The sequence below is a fragment of the Cuculus canorus genome, chromosome 2, assembly GCF_017976375.1.
Source record: "Cuculus canorus isolate bCucCan1 chromosome 2, bCucCan1.pri, whole genome shotgun sequence".
Lineage (NCBI taxonomy): Eukaryota > Metazoa > Chordata > Aves > Cuculiformes > Cuculidae > Cuculus > Cuculus canorus.
This window is the reverse complement of record NC_071402.1, coordinates 129,962,605-129,976,583: the sequence shown is the minus strand read 5'-3', so window position 1 is coordinate 129,976,583 and position 13,979 is coordinate 129,962,605. Positions and strand designations below refer to the sequence as shown.

Below are 13,979 nucleotides of genomic sequence, written 5' to 3'. Positions count from 1 at the left end.
AGCACCACTACAGCTGACAGAACTACCATACTTCTAAGCCTTTGCCATTGCTGTGTCTGACGCACAACCTCACTACAAAAATCTCTATTAGAATAATTAGAAACTTTCAGCAGCTACTTCTTTATACCACTGAATTTTATCCCTAGTCTCATTCTTGGGACAAACTATTTCAGCAAAGGGATTATATTGTTTAGAAAAATGAATTTATCAAAGTTACAGAAAGCCATGTTTTTCCAATTCATGCCTGCAAAAGTCCAGTGGCAAGGTATCCTGCAGCAAAACTTTTATCAGTTGGAAAGAGATGGAATTAAGGAAAATGAGGACATCATCTGAGTTCACTTGTTTAATAAGCTCTAAGAAAGATATAATGAACGTTGGTTGGGTGATTCTAGATAGTGAAGTGCACTTTTTTCAACCATGCAGAAAAAAAATGCAATGAACTTCAAGTCACCTAAGCTTTCAGTAGAATGTTAAAAAGCTAAGAGGCAGCACCTACAGATGACAACTAATCTTTTCTACATTTTAGATCTTTTGCAAAATTCACACAGAATTTGCAAAACTACTGTGACATTTGCCTTCTCTTCCTGTGACACATCACTAAGAGCGACTAATAAGTTAATCAGCAAAGTCTTACATTAATTTGATTTAATAAATGCATAGTTAGCTGTTATTTAGTAATAGAGGTAATTACTTAGAATTGGCTTTGGAGTAAACTTCAGTTAAGTGGAATTTTGACATACAAACAAATGTCTAATGGAACTTCAGAAGCTCCCAATGAGTGCAGTAAGTCACCCTAAAACGTTTTGAAGCTTTATAAACAAAGCACACTCATCTCCTCTTGAAAAGATTTAGAAACAGGAAATGCTGAAGACATTTCATATTATTCTGTAAAAAAAAAAAAAAAAAAACAACAAAACGCTCCATGCTATTTCTTCTAGATAAATTCTAGTTAAAATTATATTCAGAAGAAGAGTGTAGCAGGCATAGGTGAAGTACCTCCACTTTCAATATAATTTGCAAACAAGGATTTAGCATGGCTTTATGACAAGAGGTTTGAAATTCACCTTTGAGCTACATTGCATCGTGAGTCACCTCAGGGCAAACTATCTGTAAAACACCCGAATCAGATACAGAAGGCACTGACAAAATTCTCTATTAAATCAGGCACATAACTGGTACCAGGGAATGACTGCTGTTCAGAAGCAGGTCTTCACCTCTAACTTCAATCAGTAACAATTTAGCAGTTAAATCCTGTTTATGGCTCATATGGGTCTTCCACGATGACCTATGTAAAATCACGCTCTGTTTAGTTTTACTTCACCTTCTCTTGCGGGATCAAAAATCTGTATACAAATTTACTAATTTATACATACAGCGTTAATAGTCTGCCTTACTTACCTTTGTGTTCCTGAAAATGTGCATGTGAGAAAGCACAGGCTGGTGCACTAAGCTTCTCTTAAAGATGCATTTTCAGCACAGCAAAACAAAATGAACAAACAGTTTGGGAGAAAACATGTCACAAAATCCTTTCCTATCCTAAAATATCTTCCCTCTTAGACAACCATTCCCTAATGGGATTCTAATAATGTTTTTTTTTTTCTTTCCTGATGGATACTGTAACGCTTAAATAATGTTTTCAGCATAAAACATTTTACCTAGAACAAATATTTTATACTCCACTTGCATAATATGAAAATCTCCTGAAGTAAAACTTTCACTGGAAACAAGTTTCAATTCAAATTTTACAGATAATCAGATTTTACATACCAACCGCTATTGAAGAGGTTCTGAAAAATAAAAATCAGTAAGCTTTATATGCATTAGTATGCATTTATTTGAAAAATCAGTATTTCAGACTCTTTGCAGGAATGTATTAATAATTATTTTTGGTCATAATCATTTCAGTGTGTTTATTAGTCAGGAAGCAAAATAGCAGTTACATTCCCGTCTAATGCAAGCATCTGGACCACATGGATGGTTTTAAAAAAAACAAGAAATAAAAGCAAACTCTGAAACATCAGTATGTTTCAGTTTTTGCATCAGTATTTGCTTCAGTTTTTCTTCAGCACAGAGTACTAAGGGCACACTCCTCCCCTGCTACTGCCACTACTTTTAGGAAGAGAATTCAAGGCATTTCATCTCTAGTCTGGGTAACTGCATCATGCTTTGCCCAGTTATCCCATACCTAACTTAACTTTTGGAGGTTAAAGTCCTTGTTACGTCAGTATGTGACACATACATCTAGTAGAGGAGGAGGGGAAATGTTTTAATTAAAATTTCTTATGTACAAAATGAGGAAAAGGTGCATGTCACCAGCAGCCAGCAGGAGAAATGGAGCTTCACCTCGACCCAGATAGAGTGGTCCTTGAAAGTAATATTTACCTTTTTCAGGACGCTCTTCCTCCAACAGCAGAATCAAAAGAGGGAAGAAGGTTACCCTCAACTTCATAGGAAAAGGCACATGGTGTCGCTTTTGACAACAACAAGAATTTTGATTCATGAACACCATGAGCTCACAATGATAGCCACAGACTAAACTTTGTGCTTTGAACACTGCAAGTGCAGAGCACGCTTTGAGAACAAAAATCAAAGGCTGAACTATGGAACTGGTATTTGATCTAGTCAAAGGAAAGCTCTGAATCCATTTTACCTCATTTTGGATAACAGAAAAATGTCACAGGAGAGGGAGAGGCTTCTAAAAATGCACAGCTCAGGGAGCCAGTAGAAACAAAAGTTTGTGTGTAGTCAGCCTTACAAAGCATACTTTGTTTTACTGCTGTCATTTAAGCAAAGATCATACATTACCTATGTCTCTCAGATATTCTGCTAAAAGTTTTGCGTACATAATTTAAAACTTGGTCAGATAAATTTAAGCATAGAACACTGGAATTAAATACACAAGTGAGAGACACTTGAGTATGCATCTGCATAAGAATGGAAAAACTAAGTCAGGGAAAAAGTTGAAGGCAGAGGCTCTGCCAAAAATGAGCATTCATGCTGCTGCCAGTACCACACAGGTTGAATCAAATTCAAATATAAACAATCCCATTTTTAAAAAGATTCTGCTTGGTGGAAACTTGAGAGATCAAAACAGTTATAAATCAAGCAGATATATTTAAGCACATTGTGAAGTAATGGGCTCTGCCTCTCAATAGAAAGTATGACTTTTCTGAGCCAGTGGGAAACTACACTGTAAAGACTGGAATATTGAAAATATTATTTAGGAGGACTAATAAAAAATGGCTTAGGAAAACAACAGCTCAAAGAATGTTTTAAAATAAAATATAATTAGTTCAGACTGCGACTGCTGGGAAGTCTATAACAGTGACATTTTCCACCTTTTTTTAATCCAGGCATACGATAGGAAAATAACTTTCAAAAAATACTTCATTACAAAATTCAGATGAAAATCACTACCCGTGGAGGTCTCCTATGATCCACACGTCTTTCTCTGAATGACAGTATTATTCTTATGAAGTATAAAAATACCTCATTTGACCTCTGTTAACCCTAAATTCATACATTTCCACGTCTTGAAAGAATTTTGATAGTACAGTTTAATGTAACTTCAAATACTATGCATCTCACAGTCTTGAGATATGAGCATATCTTCCTACACAGATGTTCAAAAACATATTTCGATGAAAGCTAAAAAAAACATTTAGAGACTTAACACTAGCAAGATGGAATTTCCAAAAGATTTGATCCTGTTATCGTTAAATGTCAGAAAGTAAATACATCTCAGCAACCAGACGCAAGCAGCAGAATGCACTCATGAGATGTTCTGGCCTTATCTTTGGTGAAGAGAAATAACACGTATTAACACGTATTCATTGCCTCTAAGTAAATCAGTTTGCTTGTCTTTTGTTTGGTGGTTGGTTGGATTAGATGCTGCTTGCAGCAAAGTCTGTAACGTGCTTCTTGTGAACAGGGGTAAGCAAAGATGAAGGAGTAAGGGTATATTTGCACCTTTGAACATAGTAAAGTAATAAGTAACATGAGGCAAATGGCTGGATGGGAAACCATAGCTGACAAAGGCACAAGAGCACACTAGATAGATATGTTCATAGATATCAGGGGAGCTTGCACGAGAAGGTTCTCACATCGTTTGTCTTTAAAAACAGAGACATACAGGCAATGAAAACAATAATCACATAGCAAAAAGAAACACATTGAAGCGGAAAGATAGTCAGTATGCATGAAATACATTATACTAGAAACCTGAGAAGAGAAGATTCAGCTAGGACATGTGGTTGTGGCTGAAGAAAGAAGAGAAAAGCCTGTCCAGGCAAGACAAAAGTAGCAAACGTTTGCTGAATAACAAATCCAGGGTGGCCTGCCACAATAGGAGCAGGAAGATCCACAGAAGCATAGGACAATAAAAAGATGAAGGAGGAGAGGAGAGGAGAGGAGAGGAGAGGAGAGGAGAGGAGAGGAGAGGAGAGGAGAGGAGAGGAGAGGAGAGGAGAGGAGAGGAGAGGAGAGGAGAGGAGAGGAGAGGAGAGGAGAGGAGAGGAGAGGAGAGGAGAGGAGAGGAGAGGAGAGGAGAGGAGAGGAGAGGAGAGGAGAGGAGAGGAGAGGAGAGGAGAGGAGAGGAGAGGAGAGGAGAGGAGAGGAGAGGAGAGGAGAGGAGAGGAGAGGAGAGGAGAAGGGCTGGTTTTCTGTTCCAGTAAATAAAAAAAGAAGCAGGTCAAAATATAAGAAATCCTGCAACAAGAATCAGGTAGTGCAGGTAGACCTACATGAAAAGCCAAGATCCTGGCTTTTGAAACAGCCAGGATCAAAAGCCAAGAAAGAGGAAGGCAACCTTAGAGACTGATGGAGAAAACAAAAGACAATCAATTGCAGATGAGTGAGTGAGCAAGGAAATCAAACCATCACAAGAAGAAACAATGGTTTCTATTGTATTTTAAATTTAGGATATAGATCTGATCAAAACTAAGGAAAAGAGTCTGGGTTACATATATTGAATATAAAACGACAAAGGGACAGAAATGAATAATAAATAATGAAAAAATGAGGAAACTTGTTAAACAAAGTAAATGAGCAGCTAAGAGGATTGAATCCTCACAGGAAATATGGAAGCTCCTAAGGGCGACCATATCCAAAGTATAAAGCCAATCGATGCTGCCTGGAAGGCCTGGGGAGAAGGCACAAGGAAGAGCAGAAAGCGAGTGGTATGCTTAAACAGCAGGATAAGGAAGGTTGTTAGAACAACAAGGCATCCTTCAAAACTATGGAGGCATGCCCAGATAGAAGAAATAGAGAGAATCATAAATTTTGGCATAGTAAATATAAAAACACAGTGAGGCAAACAAAAAAGATTTTGAGGCACAACTAGTGAGCAGAATCAAAACCAGTAATAAATCTTCCCTCATGCATATCAGAAGCAGGAAGACTGCCAGGAAGTTTGTTGGGCGAACTGTCGACTAATGTATACAGTGATCACTCAGGAAAGACACAGCTATTGCAAGGAAACTAAATTAATTCTTTGAATTGGTGTGGGGAAGTTCACATGCTGGATCTCTTCTTTGTTAATAGCCAAATAACTTGCAAAACTGCAATTACTGTAGAAGAGGTATGGAAGAAATTAAAGAGAGGAATTAAAAAATCCTCTGGACTATATGGCATTCACCCAACAGTTCCGAACCTCAGTTCCTAACAGTGGTGTATAATCTCTAGTTTCAAAATTGCCTTAGTAAGCTCAACTAGGTGGTAGTAATTGCCAATTTAAAATAAGAAAAATCTGGAAAGATAGAGAGAACTACAGAATAGAAAGCTGTAAGCCTGTATTGGGCAATTTATCAAAAAATGAAATATTGGATAGTAATAGCGGACAGAAAGTTAAAGGTGATGGTAGAGTCAATGTGTCTTTCTTTTGAAGTTTTACTTTGCTGTCTTACTAGGTTTCTTCAAGAGAGTGGGTTGACTGAATTTACTGGGATTTCCAAGACTTTCAACAAAATTTCTTGCCAAAGGTTTTTAAGAAATATAAGGTGTCGTGATGCATGACAGAATTACTGACATGGATACATGCTTGCTCAAAGAAACAGAGTGGAGCAATTAGGAATATATGATCAGTTCTCTGAACAAAACCTGCATAGTTAGCTACGTGGGATCTGGTATAGGATATATATTGTTCAAGGCATTCATAAACAAACTGGAAAAATTAGTAAGCAATGATGCAATTTTCCTTATGGTACAACATTCATTACAATAGGGCTGACTGAAATGAAATTTAGAAAGACCACTCTAAACTGAGTAACTAAGCAATAAAATGATAATTAGAACAGGTTGTTCCAGATGACAGTCCAAGTACAGAAAGAAATAAAACACAACTGGTCTTCTAGTAAGAACGAGGGATGCAGAAAAACCTGCCTGCAGAAACTCTTAAATTACACAAAAATGTTACGTATTTTTGCAATATGATTAAATACAAAACCTACAAGGCAACAGAGAACACATATTTCAGAGAAGACTATTCTAGAGTAACATACTGATTATCTATATTAGCAGGCAAGCTAGCACTGACTGTATAAACTCCTGTTTTCAGAGTTGTTCAGTACTCCAGCCATAAAACTAAACTTTGCATTGAAACGTACCTGAAAAAAATCTGCCCTAATTTTTGCTAAAAAAAGTGCACCCAAGATACAAATGATCACTGTGAATCTAACACAACAACAAGCTGTTAACATTTTCAAAATGCCTCTTGAGCACACATAACAGTCTTAGCAAACTTCTTTTTTATTGTTGCTTTATGCATTCTGAGTTAAGCCAGAAAAAAAAAATATAGACTCTGCACTACAAGTGAGTATTTTGGTTGCCTGCTAAATAATGTCTCTGGAGGGGACAGCATGAAAGCAAGGTGAGAAGACTAATTTTTGATGCCCAGCTTAGACAGTGAAAGAGTACAAGCACTGCTTTAAGTCAGCAATTGCAGCACTAACAAATTGAAGTGCAACTGCCCACAAAAAGATACAATGGACTTCACAGGTTTCTGTTAGGCAAGCTAGCAATGGAAAAAAGAAGTTAAAAGGAGACTGATTGCAAACAAAATTTTGTGTCAAAATCCTTTCATCTTAAATGTTCATTCCCACTAAGAGATAGCAGGACAACATCAAAGCTTTCATAAGACAGGAAAGAAAGTCAGAAAAACTCATATTAACAGATTGGAAGATGCAACTCAATTTGATGCTCACAGTATTTGGTTTTGCAAATGGTTCCAGTTAAATATTTATTTCTTATCACATTCAACTATCTAGCATAATTAACACATAAACATCTTTCTAAATTGCTATACTGTACATTACATATTTTCCTTTCCTCTGGAGAGCTCAGCATTTCACCTTTTGAATCCACTTGGTCCTCAAAATTCCACTCTGTACTACTAAGCTACTTTAGAGTAATATATTTTCTACAATTAAAATAACCAAAAATGAAATAAGTGGCAACCTTCATTGCTAGAAAGGCTGAACTGGGCTACAAATGCTGACATTTTTGGCTGACAAAGTAATGGGAGAACTCTGATATCTCCAATAAGCTGAAGTAACTCTAAAAAGGTCATGTAAAGGGCAAGAAAAATTAATCTCGGTTTTCTGTGCATCTTGTTAAACTCCTAGAAGCTGCAAAAGCAGAGACAAATTGACAAACCTTCCAACCTTTCTCTGATAAAATCCTGCGGCTATTTAATGAAAACCTAAAAGGTTACCAATTACTTTTCTAACAGGCTTGTCTTCCTCAGACTGTGATTTTAGTACTGTACTATGAAGTTAGCTTGTGGAAATGCTTCATGCAAGTGCCTTAGGTAAATCTGCATAGTTGTAATAAATCCACTGCTCTACTACGTGTTTTGGCTAGGAAAGAAGAACTTGAGAAAAGGCAATAGAGAGAGAAAAGCAGAGAAGGAAAGAGAGAAAAAATGAGCAAGCAAATACAAGAGCATGTATGCATATATTCAAGGTAGACACACTAAAACCCTGAAAAAAAGAATAACAATCACAACTTGTTGATCAATATGATCCAGTATCAGGCTTCAGGTTGTCTACCAAAATCAGCGGCAGTTACAGGCAAGAGCCTGCGCTTTCCACAATGGTACACATTTCAAGCAAGAGAGATTTCCAGGCTTGGTGTTAAATAATTTAACAAATGTTTATGCCCTTTCCTGACTCAAAACCTAAAGTTTAACCAATATTTTAGTAAACCTGGAATGAATACAGTAATTTACTAATGTTCCAGAGATGTGATCTTTTTTTTAATTTCTTGCTTTGAATGGCACAGAAAAAAAAGATAGAGAAAGTTGGTTTGGTCAAACAGACCTCACTTCAAAATAAAAAGTCACTTAGGTGACTGAAATTACTGAAGACCTGAAAACTGAGGTATGCAAAATATAATGTATGAACTTTTTTATTCCAGAAATTCTATTACCATCTTTCAGGGCATTAAAAAGTGATATGGCCCATTCAGAATATTTTTGTTTATTAGCAATCTTACTGTTTTCATAAGAGCCACTCCCAAGAGAAAAAGATAATTTTATGCTTGATTTCTTGAGTATCCGGTTAACAGACTCCCCAATTCTGTATCTTTTATTCACTGAAAATTCGATTAAGAGTTACTTGTAGTTTTATTTTAAAAGTCAAGTGTTTGTAAACCTTTTTCATCATGTCAGTTCTACCTGTTGCAAAATATGCTATCATGACTGATCTCAAACAGTAATAATAATTAATTATTAAGGACAGGATAGTGTCTAGCCTTCATAAATATCAAACTCAGCTTTACTGGTGAATTACTTGCTAGACTTTTGTATGAAAAAGTTTACACGTGCCGATTTCTAGAAGCTCCCTCACCTAGAAAGTTTCAACCTAGATTTGGTTTCTCTCTCTGTCCCACATTCTGTGAGAGCAGGACCACTCTGGCTCATCACCAGTTCACCCAGTTTTCCTTGTTGAAAGAGTGAACATTGGATTTTGTCTCTTGAAAATACTAAACAGTGATTATTTGGCCTTAAGGACTTCTACAAATAGATTTAGGTTTTCATATTCATTGCAATCTATTCTGTCACTGTAGCTGAAATAAAACACCTTGAGAAGAGAGAAGTCTCCAGGCAGCACCTCAACCACCTTAACCAGACTGCAATCATTTGACCAATTCTATGCTGATCATTAAATGAATTAAGAAGAATGCAGGGGTCATGTAGGGCACGGCCCATTTGTTTTGAAGAGTGTTATCATACTCAAGAGTTTGTGATTTCACTTCATTTGTCCTTCACATTCATTAACTCGCTACTGTTTGCCAAACCACCTTCTGCTTTGTCACTTGGATGACCTCATTTGGGGTCCTGATCTCTGTTTTGAGAACACTGCCTTAATGTCTGCACATAATACTGTTTTTATGGGATCTTTGATGCAAAAGAAACCATAAATGTTTACCTTTTTGGTTTACCAAACCAGACAAAAAACACTTTGCACTCTTAATTACTTCTTGAGCCATCAAGATGGGCCTCTTGTCTTTGAAAAGCCTTTAATGACTAGAATATATGTCCAGTACGTTTGCATATGAAATCACTCACACTTCACCTTCCTTTTAGTTTCAAGCAACTTCATAACTATTATTCCATTGTGTCAATTATCTCTTCTAAGTGTATAGATTGTGATTTTTCTGGCTGTCAGCGAACAGTTCATTTATCTTAATTAAACAGCAGTTTCAGAGGCAAAAGAATTTGGGGCCACCTTCCTCCTGGCAAGTCCTAGCACATATTTGCTGTTCTGACTCAACATTTTGTCAGTGCCTCACTGAAGCTGGATTATTTAAAATTAATATGTCTACAACCAAGATATATTAGTATTACTTTCATATTTTAAGTCTTTCTCTGGCTTCCTACATCTGTCCATGCATGCTTTATTTTGGATGATAATAGTTTCTTTTTATTCTGTGTGAAAAGCAACAAAGTTATTACTGAAACTTCTAGATCAAGATTTCTATTATTCGTTATTGCTTACAAGCTTCTGAATTTGCACTCCCATATTAAGAAATGCTGCTTGTATTGTCTTTTTACGTAGGTTGACTATTTTTTGTTATTCAGTCATAAGACATAATTATTTTAAACAGGACAATATCACAAATAGAATAAACCAGTATTTTTTTTAAAACACCACTGAATCATATTTAAGTAGAGAATCATTAACTACCTAGGATATGTCTAAAGATAACGCATGTGTTTGTGTCATCAAGGCCCAAGTAGTATTATTACAATTACTACATTGCTCTGAGTACAGACCATCAAATAACTACCATATGCAACTGAAATTCCCTCCCAAATCTTACAGTTTGAATGACATAAACCAATGCTTTCGAGATTAACATATTTCCAGCCTTTCATGGATGCAATGTCTTGATGGTAGCTTTTATATTCTTTGGTTTCTTAGCAATCCTTAACACCCCTTTTAAGTAAAACTTTGTTTACTTCACAGTAACTTGGCTTCTTTTTATATCTCTTCCTCATAATACTCAGAATTTCTTTCCTGCATTACAGCCTACTAGACTAACTACTTTTAAAATGAAAACCTTATTCTGATATATAGTAACACCATACCAGTCATTGCTATTTTCAAGGCAAAGTACTCGTAAAAACAGACGGAATTTTGCTAAGTCCCATCAATACATGCCAATTATATCTTCTATAAAACCTAGATTTTTCTCCCCATTTTTAATTCACCTTGCTTATTAGCCATTTCCTTCAACTCATCTGAATAACCTTCAAAAGCAGGTTCAGACTCTAGAATTTAATGGATTCTCTTTTACCCCTTGCGCTTTGAATATGCAAACCATTTCTAACATTGTGGAAGTGTTTTAGAAAAGAAATGTCTTAAAAAAATATTTTCAGAAGTGAAATATATATCTACAAAATTTTCAGGATGCAAACTAGAGCTGTAATGAAGTGGATCCGATCTTTGTTATCAATACAAGTAACTTGGCATTCCACGCATGATTTTTATAAGAGAAATAACTATTTGCATACAAGTTGTGAACACGCACTCTTCTTAAGCAAATGGAAATTACAAAGCAAGTCATTTATACAATAAAGTTAAGCCTTTTCCTTTTAGTTTTCCAGATTACCTTCTCAGAATATCAAGTACTCGTGGAAGTATTTAATACCTTTTTCAAAATACCAAACAAACACTGCATTTAAGAAACAAAAATGAAGACTTAATATTTTTTCTTAGACCTTCATATCTTCTCCAAAGTTTCAAAAAATGTATTCCTAGGATCCAAAAGGATTTAACTTCCATTTCCAAAACATAAAAACCTCGTATATCTCAAAAATATTTATTTTAATAAATTTACTTTTCTAATGCAGACCCTTAAAAAGTGCCCCAATATTCCAATATTCTTTTATAACAACATATCATCACACCTACCAAATCATATAACCCTTCTAAATGTAAAATTATTTAATCTCAGTATTACCATGGTCAGGTACCAATAAATTCTTCATCCCTTACATTTTAGCTCTAGTTTTGAATTAGTAAAAGTGTGTATATCAAGCATGCATGTCTGGTAGTGATGATACAACTTGTCAGCTAGAGAGAAGCTCTGGGAAGTAATCTGTCATCACTTTTCCTAAAATAAACTATAGCTTTCAGAGACTTCTGGAAAGTGATACTGACAGAAGTTATTGCAACAACAGGCTGAGTATCCTGCATCACAGCAGCAGGTGCTTTTTGTGTTTCCACTTCCTCTGGATCCCCCATCATGCCTGTACAAAATCCACCTTTCCATTCCCAAGTGTGGAATTTACCTGTAGCTTCACATATTACCTAAAGGGTTGTACTAAAAGTAAACTCTCGAATCATGATCTTGGAATTTAAAAAAAAAAAACTAAAATCTGGTTTAAAGGTGTCTTTTCACTTAATAAATTGGTTTTGTTCACAGTTCCCCACTCCTCACTGTCCGAAGACCAGATATAAAGTTTGGGTTCAGTCATTTCTAGATTCATATGACAAGTCTTTCCACAGGTTCTTACCTAGAACTTTAGAACCTTACCAAAGAACTTGATAGGTACTTCATATATACATATATATATATATATATACACACATACACACACACACACACACACACACATGATACTGTATAACCCATTTGGTAGTCATCTATGTAAAACACTAACCATCAGGAACTCAGGACTATAGCCCCGTCATTGTAAGCAGGTCATGTTTTAAAACCATATTAAAACAAGATGGCTAGAAGTAATTCTATATGCTACTTTCCCCATGCTAATAAATGATGACTTTCTGCCTGCAGAAGCATTCTAGCTTTTCATTTTCAAGAAACGTAGGCAAGGTTCTGCTGCAATTCTCTTACTACCAAGGACCATGAATTTTAATTCATATCTCATATTTTTGTTATACATGTCTGTTATCAATAAAATCTTTTGGTGCCATTTTCACAAAAATCCTCCGAAGGTTATAAAAGTCTTTGGGTTTTTTTTCCCTAGTCAGCTTCATTAGATCTTGTTGTCAACATATGTATAATCGATCTATTGTCACATACGATCATACAAACACCTGATGAAGTTTAAGAGGAAAAAAATTTATTTACACCAAAGGAGTATTTGCAATGTTCATTTTTTCCATGATAATGTGCTTTTATGACCTCATAAAGCCAAGTTTCAACAGTTATTCAAATCATTCTTTCCAAAGGAAGCCTGAATTCTCCCTGGAAAAACTAGAATATGATAGTAGCAGAAAAAAAAGATTAAAAACAGCTATATACCCTCATGTGTTGCACAAACAAGTGACAAACTAATGCCATGTAGCAACATAACACTCATATAAAATAGTTATGTTGACATCAGAAGTCTAAAAGGATACATTGAGAGGTATTGATGCTCACAGTTCTTAATAACACCAATAGAATTGGGAGGAGATCAAGCCTTTGACAAGAAAAAGATATATAAGTATAGCTATGATTAGTCAGTTACATACAAACCCAAACACCTAACTCAATCTAAAAAAATCAGTTACGATTATGCTTATTCTTCTTTATTAAAATTTCCATGGGCTATTTAACTTCCTTCTTCCTTCACTGTGGAATAAGAAAGTTATGAAGCTGCAAAAACTACCTGTGCAGCAGAGGCAAGGCAGCCCACTTTTCTGGTTGGCAGAACATGTTTCCCAGGCAGAATGGCTTGATTAAACACGTTTTGTGAGTAAAAAGGGTGCTTAAGTGCTAACCCCTTTTTTGCTTCTAGCTGAGGCAATGTGGTGACATGGACACTGTTTCACAACCCATACGCCATGTTCTTTCTGTCACCTGAATACCAAGTGCTGTTTTGATGGGAAACATAAAATTCTGCAGAACCAGTGCTCAAATGTACTTTTACTCCTTTTTTTTTTTTTTAATGCTGCATAAAGCAAGTTTCAAAGCAAAAAAAGGAAAAAGGAAAAAGAAAAAAGGGCCCTGACATTTTCGCATGCTTCTAAAAAACATTTACCATGTATTTCTCTCTAATCAAAATGCTTTCATTTTTGCCTATAACTACAGGCTCTTCTGAATTTCGAACAAGAACAGGCAAGAGTCTTCCCAAGAAGTCTTTTTCCTGTCATATTTATTTCCCTTTGATTTTTTTTTAAATGAAGATTCTATCATTAATCATAGAAATCACAAAAGTAAATAATTTGCAGAGAGAAAGAGAATTACATACCCTGTCTTGGATAAGGAGACCATAAACCAGAATATTTTTCTTTTTCACGTCCCTCGCAAATTTCTTGATCTTACTTAGTTCTTCCATCCCAATGCTGAATGAAACATTTTCTGAAATATCCAAGTGCACCTGCAAAGGAACAAATATGGGAAAAAAATATTTTTCAGGACGTGTTATTTTAGACCGACAGTTTTTAATATCTTATTTTTGTGTTAACCAAACATAAAAATACAGGCTAGCAAAGGCTTTTCTTAGTTAGCTTCTATTACTATTGAAC

At 35.6% G+C, this 13,979-nt stretch overlaps 1 protein-coding gene across 1 annotated transcript in view; it reads right to left on the bottom strand.

Moving 5' to 3' along the window:
- Nucleotides 1-13,979, bottom strand: part of CRPPA (CDP-L-ribitol pyrophosphorylase A) — a 115,843-nt gene that overhangs the window by 30,610 nt on the left and 71,254 nt on the right. The window contains exon 9 of the mRNA XM_054059292.1: nt 13,703-13,831. Coding sequence (XP_053915267.1) covers nt 13,703-13,831 — 129 coding nt within the window. The remainder of the gene's footprint in view (nt 1-13,702; nt 13,832-13,979) is intronic.